Here is a 16914-nt window from a genome sequence, read left to right as displayed (position 1 = left end):
CCAATTAATGCTGCCGAGGTGTTTGTTGGAAGGCGACGCCGCGTCTGATTCATCTAATAACAGATCGCAGTCACGCTGCGAATATCTTCCGTGATCCGGAGCAGAGCGGCCGTCCGTTAAATAACTATTTATATCCCTGCGGGGGATCCGCCACTAGATCCGCGCCGGGGGCGGGGGCTCCGCTACTAGATCCGCGCCGGAGGTGGGGGCTCCGCTACTAGATCCGCGCCGGGGTGGGGGCTCCGCTACTAGATCCGCGCCGGAGGTGGGGGCTCCGCTACTAGATCCGCGCCGGGGGATTCCGCTACTAGATCCGCCCCGGGGGTGGGGGCTCCGCTACTAGATCCGTGCCGGGGGTGGGGGCTCCGCTACTAGATCCGCGCCGGACGCCGCGTCTCAACAGGAGGAATTCTGACAGAATCAATACCCGTTAATCCGGTCTTTACCTCTCTACCATCGCCCTTAATCACAATAGACGGGCCTGCCGGCGACACATCGGCGTGTCCGCGGGGGCCGGCGGTGACACATCGGCGTGTCCGCGGGGGCCGCCGGTGACATATACGTGTCCGCAGAGAGCTGCTCGCGATTCCCCCTGTAACCCCGATGCAGGAAACGAGGTGCATTTACCCAGACGGCTGTCCGACTCACCGCTGAGGGGCCAATCAGCTAAAGAAGCGACCTCCTCTCGCCGCTCCTGCGGCGGGGATCACTTGTTTGGCTCTAAATGATTCTGTGGCCAGGGACAGCCCAAAGCCCATCCCCCGACACCCCTAAGGCCCTTTTCAGAGATCACATTTTGGGATTGTGGGTTCATGAAAGCCCCCTCGAGTGGCAGGGTAAGGGGCCGCACGCACACACTATATGAGGAGAGCGCAGGGAGAGGAGGGCCCTGCGGGGAGAGCGGGAGAAGCTCATCTGCTTTCAGATCTCATATCGCAATTTACACTTTGCGCAGAACATTTTGTCGTCTATCAATAAGAAATCTTTTCATATTCAGCGAGAATGGAAGCCGCCGGCGCTGAAACGCTGACGTGGAGATCCGCGCCCCCCCCCCCCGGCCCCGGCCCGCGAAGCGGCCCTCGGCGCCTTTTCCTCTTATTCCGTGAAAACGAGAACTTAGAACATAAAGGAGAAATGAAAGCGGAAAGAGAAACGAAACCCCAGCCGAGGCGTGACAGACGTCCGTGACGATGCCACGGGGGCCGCACACTTCAGATGCGATGCCCGTCACGGGGGGGGGGGGGATCAGTAACCGGCTGACTCTCGACATTTATATTTAAAAGTTACAGTAAAGAGGTTTTTTGGTGAACACTAAATGATACTTTTGTGTAAAAAAACATTTTCGCTACGCGTGGGCTTTATAAGCGATCGCTCGTCAGATGCCTCAAAACCAGCGATCGCTCGTCAGATGCCTCAAAACCAGCGATCGCTCGTCAGATCCCTCAAAACCAGCGATCGCTCGTCAGATGCCTCAAAACCAGCGATCGCTCGTCAGATGCCTCAAAACCAGCGATCGCTCGTCAGATGCCTCAAAACCAGCGATCGCTCGTCAGATGCCTCAAAACCAGCGATCGCTCGTCAGATGCCTCAAAACCAGCGATCGCTCGTCAGATGCCTCAAAACCAGCGATCGCTCGTCAGATGCCTCAAAACCAGCGATCGCTCGTCAGATGCCTCAGAACCAGCGATCGCTCGTCAGATGCCTCAAAACCAGCGATCGCTCGTCAGATGCCTCAAAACCAGCGATCGCTCAGAGCTTATTATTTATTTTACATTATTTAGATGAAAATTCGAAAATATGTATTTCTTCCCCATTTTTCTATTCTGCGGAAGCCCCGAGCGGACGCGGCGCACCCCCGAGCGGACGCGGCGCGAGGATGGGGGCCGATGCCGGTCATGTCTGCCGGCGGCTCCTGTCAGACCACTACAGGACCTCCACCGGCCGAGCGACAGAAAGGACACCAGTAAAATCCAGTATACCCCGGATAAGAGTGATGAGAGTGACTGCCTCCCAGGGACGATGCGGCCGGCCAGCGTCTCGTAGACCCGGAGGATATTTAAAGGCCGGCGACTCGATTTCCCTTCCAATTTTTGGTGACAAATCTCACAACAAACAGAAAACAAACATTATTCACAACAACGACCCCCCCCCCCCGATATTCCGCAGCAAATCCGTGGAAACGCAAACAAAGGCTGATGGGAGGGAAAAGCTTTTAATGCCGAGGGTTTTGTCTTAAAAGGGCGAGCGGAATAATTAGCGATGTGAAAAGTGCGTTAACACCGGCAAGAGGATTACCTGAAACGATGACATCATAATCCAACAAGAGACCCAGGAGTCTCCGCCGTGCTGGGAACCAACGCACTTCAGGGCAGGGAGCGTCCAGAACCCGAGCGTTCATACGGGCGACAACGGGGCGGAAATAGTGACCGAGAGCGAGGCGAGGGCCGGCGGAGGCTGCGGAGCTTCTACCCCCCCCCCCCGGCCTGCGAGCCAAATGCTGTATTATAACATTATTATTATATACCGGAATCCTTTAACCACCTGATTGCCAAGAAGTAATGAAGTCAGAAAATCAAAGGGGTAATTACGGCCTCCACTATGCGGAGGGGCACCTGATTATTACCCAGCTTTCCCCGGCCCACCCTTTGTGTGCCAGGTGGAGCGGTTACCCCCCCCCCCGGGACACACAGAGATTAAACCCAAAGAAAGTTCACGAGACAGAAATGCAGCAAAGCCTTTAATGCGTACATTTACCCCGGGGCAGATCAGCGAGTCCCGGCACGACGGAGCAGCCGCCCGACTTTCTTTGTGTTTTATAAGTTGGGGGGGGGGCAGGTAAAGGGCCCGGCCCTAAATGCCTCAAACTCAGTGGGTTACATTAACCCTTTCACGTCCAGCAGGATGCTTTGACAGGGTCACAATAGGTGCCTTAGGCCACGGACATTAAAGAGTCAACGAGGAGACAAAAGGCAAGAATGTGAATGGCTTGTTTAAAGCGTCAATCATCTCCGAGCTGCCTGCAGGCCGGATGTGGCCCTCACGGACCCCCCCTCCCCTGCCGATGAAGGAAGCTGCAGCCCCCGCAGCATAAAAGGAACTTTCCCCCATTATTAGCGTTAAATCCAAGAAAACATCCCTCGCCTTCTGTCTCGGTGGCCCTTAGGCTCCCAGGAGCCGCCCCCCCTTCAGCGATCCGTCGCATTCTATCGCGCAGGTAATAACGGAATGTGGCTTTTTATTGTAACAGCGCTACAGTATCTGCGGGTGCTATAAATGGAATGGAATACAGTGAGGGCTTTTTGGCAAGAAACAGCTTGATGCCCCCAATATTTTAAACAGTCAGAGGGGGCGCACCTGTTTTCGGGGGTGTGGTTAGAGGCGTGGCTATTTGTGTATTTAGAAGAATAATAGGTTTCCTGCCGTTTCTATACACATTATCGGGGCTTTTAGGGCCGTAGCTAAGTAGGGACTCTTGGCAGGTTTGTTCATTGTTAAGACGGGAGAGTTATTAACCCCTTGTGTAGCAGCGCAGAGGGCTTTGCTCAGATGTCTGGCACTCGGTAATAACTTTTCACTTCGCAGCAGTCGCCGTGAGACCCTCACTCCGCACTCCGGGCAAAGAAACCGCTTTATGAAAACAGACGATAAAAATGGAAAGTTTGAGTAAAGCGAGGGGCGTCCATAAACCCTCAGCGTTTGGCGGCTGCCGTCGGCTGTATTTCGCGGCGAGACCCCCCGGCGTATAAATCATTTTTACAGGTTTCCTGATGAAAGCCGCAGCCGACGTGCGATTCCGGAACCGTTTTCTAATTGGGGGTAATTTTTGGGTCTCGTTCCGGTTCTGCGGCTTCCGCTCCGGGTTTTCCGCGGCCCCCGTGGGATTCCAGGCCAAATATTAAGAATATGAGTCCCTTTCTTTAGCGGCCTGTAAAGTGTTCTGCCTGAGAGCGCAGCCAAGAGATTACTTACAGAACGAGAGCCAAGATGGGGGTGTCGGGGGTTTCCTAAAACTTACGGATGGCGGAGGATTTTTATTGGGGGGGGAGGCCAGCAAAATACATAAAAAAACAAAAATGATTAAAGTGATTGATGTAAGTAAAATCCCACAACGCAGCCACCAGGATTAACCATTTTTAACGAATGTATGGAGTGAGAATGTATTTTACCTCCGCTGGTTACCCGCCGCTGCGTTTCCCCGGGGCGGGGGGCAGAAAGCACTGGAAGTAACACAGAACGGCCCCTGGGGCAGCAAAACCCCCATGATGTTTATCAAGCATCGTCCCGCGCGTCTCTGAATATCCTCCGCCTGTCACTCAAAGCATTCGGCTCCATAACTTACACACCCGGCTCCCGTTAAATTAACCCCTTGCATGGCAGAAAAAAAAAAGTAAGACAAAAACATAATCGGTCTCCGTGGCAACCGCTTTCCGGCGAGTAATTTGCCTACTCCTGGAATCTCTTAAAACCGTCCAGAAACGCAGAAGATCGACCGCGGGAATTCATTTTCCAAACAGCTGCAGAAACCCCGATTCCATCCCAAAGTTTAGCTGCGGATTCCGAGATTCATCCGATTTCAGGGGTAACGTTTATTTCCCGTCAGATTAAGGGCGAGTTGCGCATGTCTGCGGGTCACACGTACCGGACCGGCGGGGACAAACGGCCCGCCATACGCCCCCCCCCCGATATAATTACACAATTAGGGGCAAAAGCAACGATCTCTCCGCCGCTGCCTTCCACTCATTTTATCAACGGAATAATGAAAAAAGAAATGTATGTCATTTATGTAATTTCCGTTCGCTCGTTTCCATGGTTTCCGTGTGAGACCCCCTCGTCCGCACTCACACCTCACTTCCGTCCGTCACGAACATTCACAAAACTCGAGATTCATTTTCTGCTATACGGGAAATTATTCTTAAGAGTTTTTGGTTCCTCTGCCGGGCTGTTAGCAGGAAGTGAGGAGTGCGACGGGAAATCATTCCCCCCGGTGCCGCGGTATCATTTCCATACATCTTTCAAACGTTTACGTTACGCCGTATTTAGTGGCGGGGGCAGGGAACAGACGCTCGCTGTGTGGGTTTTATTGATCTGAAAGCCCCGTTTGCACCGGCTGCGGGTGGAATTATTTCCCGTTTGCACCGGCTGCGGGTGGAATTATATTTCCCGTTTGCACCGGCTGCGGGTGAAATGATTTCCCGTTCCTGCGAGATAAACGGACTTTTTCAGGAACCCCGAGGATCACTAAAGCGAAGCGAAGCATTTCCACGCCGATCGTTAATCAGCCGCTGCCAACTGTCCCGTCTCAAGGCGGCCAAACCTCGTATCGCAAACCGGGAACCCCCCGCGTAACGAGCACACGGACCACCGTGCCGACTCCAATTAGGCGTTTAATATCCCATTTACTGCCCTTTATAAACAAAACAAATGAGCCACACCACGTTATCCTGCATCCCACAGCATAATGATGTCATCGGCATGATGTCATAAAATAATACATAATACGCGACGCTGTAATTCATTTACTAAACTCATCCACGGGAAAAACCACGAGGCGCGGAGGTCAAACTCATGGAACCATCTGAACGACCAACAACCTCTACAGATCATCCGAGCCGCCCTCTCCTACCGCTGCCCCTCCCCCACCGACTAGATCGTAAGCTCCGGGAGCCAGGCCGCTTCTCCTTACGTACCAGATTGTTATCGCGTGACTTTATTGTAACAGCGCTACGGCATCTGCTGGCGCTATATAACGTCATGTAACTGAAGCGTTAAAAGCCCCATTAAGACTATTTTAAGGCAAAATCACTGAATTTAAAAGCGTGTCAAATGATTTTACATTTACGGAGTATACCATGTGTTATATACACACAACCCGTGTCCTTTACACGCAGCGCACGGCAACCCGCGTGTCCTTTACACGCAGCGCACGGCAACCCGTGTGTCCTTTACACGCAGCGCACGGCAACCCGCGTGTCCTTTACACGCAGCGCACGGCAACCCGCGTGTCCTTTACACGCGTGTCCTTTCCGTAGGTAACTGAAAGCATGTATGTGCGCTGCGTGTAAGGGACACGCGGGTTGCCGTGCGCTGCGTGTAAAGGACACGCAGGTTGCCGTGCGCTGCGTGTCCTTTACACGCAGCGCACGGCAACCCGCGTGTCCCTTACACGCAGCGCACATACATGCTTTCAGTTACCTACGGATTTTAAAGAGCCCTCAGCAGACAGAGCCGCTGTTGATCGCGTGACGCGGGTGAAGAGAAATAATAGGGACATTGTGCCTGCGCTGCGTGGCAGAGAAGGGGGGACACGAGAGAACAAGAGGCAAGCGAAGGGGTAATGCTTTATTTTGGATCATTTTCAGTTGTCAAGGAAACCAGCATTTTTGCAGATTACAGTAATAACTTTGGAAGACACCCCCTTTTCCCGTGGCCCCCAGGTAACGCCATCGCTGCAGCTGTCCCCCGGTCGCATTTCACCATTTAAAGGTCAGGGAATCGCCATGTCGGAGCAAGTAATAAACCGGAGCTGCAGGGGCATTAACCCTTAACGAGAAACACTGAGCATGGGGGGGGGTCTGCTGGCGTTTAACACTAAAAAATATATATAAAAAACTCCTTGGATCAGAAACATCAAGACGGCTCCCAGAATCGCCTGCCCAGCCCCCACTTCTATAGGCATTTATCTGCCCCACGTCAGCAAGCAAGGGGGGGGGGCAGAAACCTCCTACGCAGACGGGCCTGCGGCGCACCGACCCAGGGATGTCAGAGGGCGTCCGCTGCACCAGAACGGCCATTAAAGCTGCCGTTTGGTATTCATTGCACTCAAGCCTGTTAAGCAGATCTGACGCTTCCTTCTTTCATCTGAAGGGTTAATCACATAAAACACCGTAAGGACCCGGATCGGCCTTTCAGCGGGGCTGGGAACGCCGTCTGTAACGCTGCATTTACTTATAGAAGCGTTCAATTCAGCAGAGCAGGTGGAACGGCACCTTCGCTAAGGTTCGGGAACCGAGGGGGTCGTAACGTTATCCACGGGGGGGACCCTCAAGGAACCGACCCCGAGAGAGCGAACATTAATATAATCCCGTGCGATATCCACGCCTGCCGGGGGTCCGCTCAGAGTTCCCGTTCTCCCCCGTGGGCTCTTTGGGCTCCTGAAAACGACCCAAACATCACAGGAACGGATTCTCACGACTCAAAGGAGACTTCGTTTAGGAGCCTTCAGCGAGACCCACATTACGTTCGATGCGTTCAGCGAGGGGAGGAGCGCAGCCCCCTATAACCCCCCCCCGAAACCAAATTCAGCCAAAGACGAGACCAAAGAGGTGAGAACCCCAGAACCCCCGTCACTTCTACAAACAGAAAGCAACAAAACAGGAATTCTGCCCCAAACTTGCCCATTTACCCCATTAATAAACAAAGGAGCTCCTCCGAAAACTCCACGAGATATCAGCCAGATCTCTCCCATCCCCCGAGCAATAAAAGCAGCGCATGAGGAGCGCCAGCGAGCGGCCGAGAGCGTTACCTTCGGTGCACTGCAGGATGCCGATCACCAGGAACAACCAACGGGTCTGCATTCTGCTGCCAGCGGCCACCATGACGACCTCCTCGGAAGGCTTTCTCCGCACTCCTCAGACGCAGGCGTTAGCGGTGGGCTTCATCGAACGCGGGGGGCCGCGGGGTTCAGCATACCTGCCAAGAAACAAAGAGACAATTAGCGCAAAGGATCTTAGCGGTGGGAAAACGTTACGCTCCGGCCGACCTTCTGCCCGTCTGCGTCACAGCGCCGTAAAGTTCAGTAAAACAGGATTTTCCAGATACAAAGCAGCATGTGGGCCGCGAGTGCAGACGCCACAACAGTCTCCGGGACAAACCGTTCAGATTCAACACATACTCGATAAATGGGGACAGAGAATGCCGGAGGGGTTATATTACTGTATACAGCGCGGGGGGGTATATTACTGTATACAGTGCTGGGGGGTTATATTACTGTATACAGCGCTGGGGGTTATATTACTGTATACAGCGCTGGGGGTTATATTACTGTATACAGCGCTGGGGGTTATTACTGTATACAGCGCTGGGGGTTATATTACTGTATACAGCGCTGGGGGTTATATTACTGTATACAGCGCTGGGGGGTTATATTACTGTATACAGCGCTGGGGGTTATATTACTGTATACAGCGCTGGGGGTTATATTACTGTATACAGCGCTGGGGGTTATTACTGTATACAGCGCTGGGGGGGTATATTACTGTATACAGCGCTGGGGGGTTATATTACTGTATACAGCGCTGGGGGGTTATTACTGTATACAGCGCTGGGGGTTATATTACTGTATACAGCGCTGGGGGGGTTATATTACTGTATACAGTGCTGGGGGTTATATTACTGTATACAGCGCTGGGGGTTATATTACTGTATACAGCGCTGGGGGGTTATATTACTGTATACAGCGCTGGGGGTTATATTACTGTATATAGCGCTGGGGGGTTATATTACTGTATACAGCGCTGGGGGGTTATATTACTGTATACAGCGCTGGGGGTTATTACTGTATACAGCGCTGGGGGGTTATATTACTGTATACAGCGCTGGGGGGTTATATCACTGTATACAGCGCGGGGGGGTTATATTACTGTATACAGCGCTGGGGGTTATATTACTGTATACAGCGCTGGGGGTTATATTAACGTATACAATACTGGGGGGGGTATAATACTGTCGGCACCATGATGTCAACCAATGATGTCGCATAGATGAGATTTTCTTGGAGGAAGCGGGGAGATTCTGCGAGTCAATTACACGTGTTACACGTTAGCGTCACGCTGAGAAGCGCGTTAAATATGTTAATAGATTTGGACACCAGAGGCAAACTCCCGGCGTCTCCGTCTATTAGAAAGAATCCGTCTGAATAACCGACAGAACAAATCGCTCGCATTTCGAAATCCAAACACTTTATACGAGGGAATCTGAACGGTCCGGAATAACAACACCCCCACACAAAAAACACCCGCAAACTGAACGAGAAGAAGCCGGGCCCCGGGGCTCTTTGTAGAAAGGGGCCCCTGATCGGACGGGACTTTAAACCCGGATCCAGGGCTGCAGATACCATTTACTGCTAGAAACCTGGAGCTTGCCAGCAGATACGAGCTGCTCGGCTATTTGGGATGTTTTCTGGCTGCTGTAAAATACGTCCGGTTTGGGAGAGAAAACATCGAGAGACCGGAATCCAACACTACAGGATCAGGGGCTGAGAGGAAACGGAAGTTTTACTTTACTGAGAGGGTGGTAAATAAGCGGAGCAGCCTCCCAGCAGAGGCGGTAGAGGGTAATACAGTGAGGGTATTAAGCATGCATGGGATAGGCATACGGCTCCTGAATTTAGATAAGTGGGGCAGCCTCCCAGCAGAAGTGGTAGAGGGTAATACAGTGAGGGGATTAAACATGCATGGGATAGACATACGGCTCCTGAATCTAAGACGAGACCGACCACTGATTGAGGTTTGAGTCGTTACAGCAGGAGAAACGAGCGACTACATGGGGGCCGGATGGGGCCGATCTGCCCCTGTGGAAGGCGGACTCGCGTTACTTTGGGACATCGTGGGAAATTCCTGTGTACAGAAAGTGAATTTAATGTTAACATCCGGGAGATCATCGTCTAATTACCGGGAAGTGAAATATGAAACAAAATCAATGGTCACACGAGATGAAATCTCAGCGCGCGGAATCCTCGACGCATAAATCAATGTTACGAGCCGTTCAGCCAATCGATAGCCAGAATCCCGCTCGCTCTCGACATACCGCCGCTAAATGAAATAATAATGACTTCACGCGTGTCACTCGGGGTCATCAACACCAGCGCTGGGCTGTCCGCACGGCTAACGACACCACATACAGAGCAATGGGACTCGCTGGTTGTCACATCCAAAAGTCAGCCGAGGTGGTAATCGTACTGCACGGGAAGGCGGCTGGCAGAGCCCCCCGGGAAAGCGGCCGGTGGAGCCCCCCTGGGAAAGAGGCCGGCGGAGCCCCCCTGGGAAAGCGGCCGGCGGAGCCCCCCTGGGAAAGCGGCCGGCAGGTCCTTATCCCCACATCCCAAACTGGCGGGAAACGTCCTCGGTCCGTTCTGGGGTGGGGGGGGGGCTGGGATTAAGGCCCGGTGTGCAGGGGTGGGGGGGTTTGGGTCGGATCAGCCTGCGCTCCTTCCTGCTGCCCACCTGACGTTCTCGGCACCCCTCGTTCGCAGTTTGTTAAGCACGGCGGGATTATGACTCGGCCCCCGTGTGGGGATTCTTATGGCGAGATTATTCTAAATACACGCATTCCTGCAAGTAACAGACGGAGCGCCGCGCAAGCCAAGGAGCGCGTTGCCATCGCTGCACGGTAGTGCAGGGGTTAAGGCTAATTTGCATATCACAGCAGACACTCATGTATCAAAGTCCTCGTTTACGCTCCTCGTACCGGAAACAAAGGCAGAGCCCCCCGAAGGTAATTAAACGCGGCGAGTACAATAAGTGGCGCTGGAGGTGTTCGGGGCGCCGCTATTGTCGAGTCATTTGCTGTAAATTACACAGAACGCCCTTTGCCTTTCGCAGATAACAGAAGACGCTCGGATTCGCTACATATTTGAATAATGTCTTCACCCGGCTGCAGAGCGATGAATAATCCGGCGATATTAATACGAGCAGGAAGGTTACAGTAACGGCCCCGCCGGCCCCCGCCACGCTCAGAACAACTTAACACTTTGTATCATTAAAAGGACAATCACAACGCACAACCCGCACCTTGCGCCCGATCACCGCCTGCCGGCGCCCAACATGTTTCCGCGGGGCTGCAGCATCCGCCAGGATCCCCCCCCCCCGAGTCGCATGCGCTCGCACAGGTGCGTTTATCGGTGAGAGGTAACGCGCCGACGAATGAATGCTGCCTGCGGTGTAACGATGGGAGCGGAACCAACGCTGCGTCTTTACTGCAAACATTCATGAAACGGGAAAGTCTTGTGATTACACTTTTATAATCATTAAAAATACTCCCAGTTCCGCGGCGCCCCTGATTCTAGCGGCATCTTCCAATAACAACGCTGGAAACGCTCCTTGGCAGAGCCGCCGGCGACAGCCGCCAAAACACCAACATTTTGGGAAAATGAAAAGAAAAATCTATTAAACAGCCTGACTTTAACCTACAGTAAGAGCTGCAGAGAAAAGCCACGCTTTTGCACTCAGCGCCATACAGAATTCATTCGCTGTGCTTTTTTGCACTCAGCGCTATACAGAATTCATTCACTGTGCGTTTTTTGCACTCGGCGCCATACAGAATTCATTCACTGTGCGTTTTTTGCACTCAGCGCCATACAGAATTCATTCGCTGTGCTTTTTTGCACTCGGCGCCATACAGAATTCATTCACTGTGCGTTTTTTGCACTCAGCACTATACAGAATTCATTCGCTGTGCTTTTTTGCACTCGGCACTATACAGAATTCATTCACTGTGCGTTATTTGCACTCGGCGCTATACAGAATTCATTCGCTGTGCTATTTTGCACTCGGCGCCATACAGAATTCATTCGCTGTGTGTTTTTGCACTCGGCACTATACAGAATTCATTCGCTGTGCTTTTCTCTCAAACACCAGTGTTTTCTTACTAAACAAAGCAAGTCAGAGGTGAGAATTCTACACCAGTTTGTTAATGAAAATTGTTTTTTGTCCCAGAAATCAACCAGTTTCTGACAAACAAACATTTGGGGCATTTTTTCCCCCAGAACTTCTGTTTTTTTTAGAGCTACTGGAGAATCTAGAATTTTAGAAGGAAAGTTTATTCGGTTTCAGCAGAATCTCGCTCATTAAAAGCGTGGAGCGGAGGCAGCTGCAGGGAATGAAAGAAGCAGCACCGGATTTTAACCAAGGACCAAAGCATTAATAATTAACAGTAATTGGGCACATTATTCAACAGGGTGATTAATTTTTAAGCACACAGGGTGGAAACTAAAATACTACAGAAACATTTTTTTAAGAATATAAAATTAAATTATGAATAAACCCTGGGTAATGGAGCGCCGTTAGCGGCTGCACCGGGAGCGGATCACGTTTGTTACTGAGCTAAGTGACAGCGCTGAGTATCCCGACGTGTTAAATTACGATCAAAAATTAGAAGAAAAGGAAAACAAAAGGGCAAACCGACAGAAAGCCGCGGAAACGCATGCCGAGCGGCAACCGGCAGAACATAAAAATGTGGAGAACAAAACTACATAATGTAAAAAAAAAACTAAGCGATTTGGGCAAATTACTCTTAAAATGTTTATTAGAAAATGTACTTAAAAGAAGCAGAAGAGGTGCGGCTCGCAGACGCCGACGCGCATGCGCACATTCCGGTTACTGCTTTAGATTCTTTTATCATATTACATTTCTGATTTCATTCCGGTTTTGCCGTTAGTGCAGTGAATGCAGATTTGGGTTCCTGCCAGTCTACAAATTCCCTTGAAAACTCTACTAACCAGCAAAAGGAGAGAGAGGATCGGCGGATCCGCCGTCTCCGACGCACCTGACTTCAATAAACCCAAAACCAGCGAAATCCCCCCTCCCCCGCAGGACACCCCGCCGCACGCGGCGCTCCGGGCCGTTTGCGTCACGTCGTGTCCCTTTATGTTGGCTTTGGGCCGCCGGCGCGTTCTTTTCTCATGGTGTTGATATTTCTCAATGTTCGGCTCCGGGTCCCTCTTTAAAAAGCGTTGGGATTCCAATAAAAATAATTAGCGAAGCGTTTCGGGTTATAAAAGGAGGAAAACGCAAAACCCGGATTTGGTCATTTTCTCCTAATCACAGAAACGTTGGCAGATTAGAGAAAAGATGGCGGCCGATCCGGGGTCAGTCCAGACAGATGGCATTCAGAAGAAGCCACGGCTGGCAATGGCCAGTATGGGTGAAAATACGGCAGAAATACCCCGCGTGCAGCACCGGCCGCTTATTAAGGTAACCTGGGCTTAAAGACAAAACATTTGCCGAGTGAACCCCTCGGGACGTCGATCGGCCCCCACTATTTACCAACGCCCCCCCCCACAGAGATCCTTTGCCTGGAATTCCATGCCGCGCTTTTTATCACAGGGCCCTGAACATGCACTCTGGGGACTCTTTTCTGCCCCCGAATCACAGAAAGGGGGCCAAAGCCCCAGCACCACAAAAAAGGTTTCTCGGTCCGTGTAACACTCGCCCCAGGACACCCCGCGGGTTACCGAGCTACTTACAGAGATAACCTGCGCAGGGGGAAGGATTTCACGGCGATTATAAATATATAAAAGAGATGCCAGAGGAGGGGGAAAGTTATATTTAAATACATAAAAGGGTTAATAAAGGACGGGAGGGAATTTATTCCAAAACGAGGAGAAAAGTTACAACAAGAAGAGACTGAAGTGGGATGGAAGGAAGTTTTACTTTACTGAGTGGATGGTAGATAAGTGGCACGGCCTCCTGGCAGAAGTGGTAGAGGGTATTAAACATGCATGGGATAGACATACGGATGATTTCTTGAATATTAGAACCAGGCCAAGAACCGAATCAGGTTTGAGCTCTGAAAGCAGCCACCGTGATGTAAGAAATCGTGCAGCAATTCACTCGGAGACGTTTAAGTCTCGTAATCAAAGAGTCCGAGGAAATTTAAATAATTCGCACTTCATACTTTCCAAATTACGTGGCGGGAATCGAACCGGACCCCGCCGCGCGTCTCAGGGGCTTAAACCCCATTCACAAAACACTTAACCCGAGCGCCAGGAGGAAGCGGGTCTCGGGCCGGCGATCCGTTTCCACCACGGCTACCCTTCTGGCCGCCTTCAATAACCCTTCCTACAGGCGAGCTTTACTGCCATCGCCACGCTAACGCGGAGAACTCCCTCGACTAACCGGCCGCGCAGGTTCAGAGGGATCCCTGCGGGCGCAGATCTACGGAGCCGCGTCTCAGCCGTCCGCAGAGCCACCTGCGCTCAGGGAAGAGATTCTAAGTCATGGAGCGCGGAGTTATTACGGAGGGAAGAAAGTGCCGGAAACATCAGAGAACACGCGACACAACGACTAAACAAACGCATCAGCCATTAGCGGAAAAAACTCAGCACCAAGTACACATAAAAAACAGAGAGAAAACCGCTGTCCAGAGCCCCCCATGGAAAGCACGGACCCCCAACAACCCTACCAGAGAAAAAAATGCAAAATACTTCAAATTTAAGATTTTTATACGGGGATAAAAAAGTAAAGAAATAAGCAAATTAGGGTTAACTCTTTCTCCAGCTAGTTATACTTTATGCATATAGCAGGGTTACCCTCCCATGCAGGACACAGAAAGGGGGCACCGCATACCCTCGTAATTCACATGGAAGCGAAGGGAAACGCGAGAGGGATCCGGTGTAACCCAAAACTAAAAACCAATCGAAGCCGATTTATTCCATCGGATATTTCCAAACACACGGGACAGGGCCTTTCCGGTAACACGCGTTACCGGGGCCACGCCGGCTACAGTAACGCCATCATGGATTATTACCATGAATAATTAAAGATGAAGCCAATGCTGCCCCAATTAAAGGGAACGGTCGCCTTCCGTGGTCAACAGGTCACATGTAACAGGTCCGTGTAGCCAGAAACACGGGACGTCCACCCGGGCCGTGTCATCAGAACCCCTATCAGAAATTACAGCTAAAGAGCATAGGGATTAACGCCGGAGGGACGGACGCCGGATGGGACGGCGACCATGCGCCCAACTAATGGAAAGCCTTTGAAATTGTAGCCATCATTCACACGCGTATTCCTATTCATTCACGCGCCTTTAATCCTATTGGAGAGCAGCCGTCGTGGCTAATATTCTGAAAACGCTCCATATGAAATGTTTCAGATAGCGGAGGGCCACGCTGAGCGGGGGTAATGCGACGGTAATGCGAGGGGAATGCGACACAATGGTCTTCGCCTGCGCCGTAAATCTCAATAACCAATTAGAAGCGATCTCCTTAACCATTTCCCCGCTTAAAGGGCCGTTTGGCAGAAGAATAACAGACCGGCTTCTCACATTAGCGGGGATCAGACGGTAGAAACGATACGTCGGCACCGGGCCGGGGTCCCGCTGAGCCCCGCTAAACGGCTGCCGTCGCATTGTATCAGGAGCGACGCTTTACTTCGGGTTCGGTGGGCGCCCCAAACAAGCAACAAAACTTAGGAGTAAAAGTATTTGGAAGCTCAACAAAAAACCGCTTTCCTGGCTTGCAAAGAGCCTTTCGGCAGCGAGAAAGACGGCGGCGCGGAGGAAAAGCCAATCAACCCGCCGGCCCGGCAGACAGAGGCTCCGGAACGACGTGGATCGTGCGGCTCGAGCATCTCGGTTATTCTGCCTCTTCCGAGACCACAAAATGAAATGGAAAACACGCGATACTTAACTCCGCGGAATTATACTCTCACCAGATGAAAAACATAAGCTTAAGCAGAGCTTTTATATCCGAAAACGGCCATTACAATTATCATCCTGCAAAAAGATAAATAGAGTGCATTCTGCGGAAGATTCAAGCCGGAGAGAGAGCCAGGAAGAGAGGGAGAGAGAGAGAGAGAGAGAGAGAGAGAGACAGCGAGAGAGAGAGAGAGAGAGAGAGCGAGAGCGAGAGACAGCAAGAGAGAGACAGCGAGAGAGAGACAGCGAGAGAGAGAGAGCGAGAGAGAGAGAGAGCGAGAGAGAGAGACAGCGAGAGCGAGAGACAGCAAGAAGCATTTTCCAAACGTACTTAATCTACCGATTACAATAAACCTCAGAAACCGCATTAAAACGATCCAATCACGCGTCCCACGTATCGAGCGCACGGCGACCGCAGACAAAAGAGAAAGAAAGGAAAGCAGACGCGCCGGTCTGCAGCTGTAAAGCAGAATTAGCAGATTTCTTTACCTTTCGCGCTGCAGACGCCGGGCGCCGTCAGGACCGGATCTCACTTTCAGGCTAACAATCTGATAAGTTGCGTAAAATCATTTTCGACCCGCTGAGCTGAGACGCCCCTCACGGCCGCGGGTCCCGGAGGCTCGGCTTCTGGAAGCGTTGGGAACGGCCGCTCAGAGGGGCCTAGGGGACCTTTTCTCCTTCGGTTACCCCGTCTGATATTAAAGCCGAGGCTCGGCACTGAAGACGGGTCACAAGTCGCCGGCACCGCTCAGCTCGTGCAAATAAAAGAGAAAAGCCCCTTCATTCCAGACTGATTCAGTCACACGAAGCTCCCTCTATAGGTAACACAAATTAGCAAAAGCCCATTAAATAAAGGCAGAGCCAAAAGCGAAACGATCCCTTTCCAGTAGCGACCCTGCCCCCGATCCCCCCCCCCCCGTCACTCAGATGACTGCCGACTTCATAATGACTGCCATGAAGCACTCAGCGGGAAGCACTAACACTCCACAAACACTCCACGTCCGGAGAAACACTCAGATCCCCCAAACGCTCCTGCAGGTGAAACGCAGCTCAGCCCCGGCTATCAGGGCAGAAACGTGTAACCCGAGACCCCCCAAAACAGAGACAGCCCCCCGGCATCCACAAACAAACAAACAAACAAAGCCCGGAGCATTAGGCTCAGCGCCCCGGTCGTTACGCTCTCGTCAGGCGTACACTTGGAACGTCTCCATATTTAAATCCCCCCCCCACAGCACAAAAGCTCAACAAGAACGAGCCCTGAATACCAAGCAGACTAAAAATAAAGTCCCCGAAAGAAAGGAAAACTTTGGCGTCCTTTGTCTCCGGCAGCAAGGAATGCAAAAGTGCGGCTTTTATCGCCGGATGATAAGAGCCACAATCAGCCTTCTGACAAATGAACTCATCACGCCGAGAGCGCGCGGGGGGGGGGGGTGAATAATGCGGCATGCGGCCCCGCTTTGGGGGTATCACCGCCGAGAGACTTCCCGGCAACCAAAGAAA

The 16914-nt window shown here is 51.8% G+C and overlaps 1 protein-coding gene across 9 annotated transcripts in view; it reads right to left on the bottom strand.

Moving 5' to 3' along the window:
- The window catches only part of ADGRL2 (adhesion G protein-coupled receptor L2), a 59176-nt gene that overhangs the window by 36911 nt on the left and 5351 nt on the right, over positions 1-16914 (bottom strand). For all 9 annotated transcript variants that reach the window (XM_053469236.1, XM_053469238.1, XM_053469239.1 and 6 more), the window contains exon 2: positions 7523-7689. In XM_053469236.1, coding sequence (XP_053325211.1) covers positions 7523-7595 — 73 coding nt within the window. In that variant the 5' untranslated portion in view covers positions 7596-7689. The remainder of the gene's footprint in view (positions 1-7522; positions 7690-16914) is intronic.

Source organism: Spea bombifrons, chromosome 6, assembly GCF_027358695.1.
Source record: "Spea bombifrons isolate aSpeBom1 chromosome 6, aSpeBom1.2.pri, whole genome shotgun sequence".
NCBI classification, from domain to species: Eukaryota; Metazoa; Chordata; class Amphibia; order Anura; family Pelobatidae; genus Spea; species Spea bombifrons.
The sequence above is the reverse complement of the archived record's forward strand: the minus strand, read 5'-3'. Positions and strand labels throughout refer to the sequence as shown.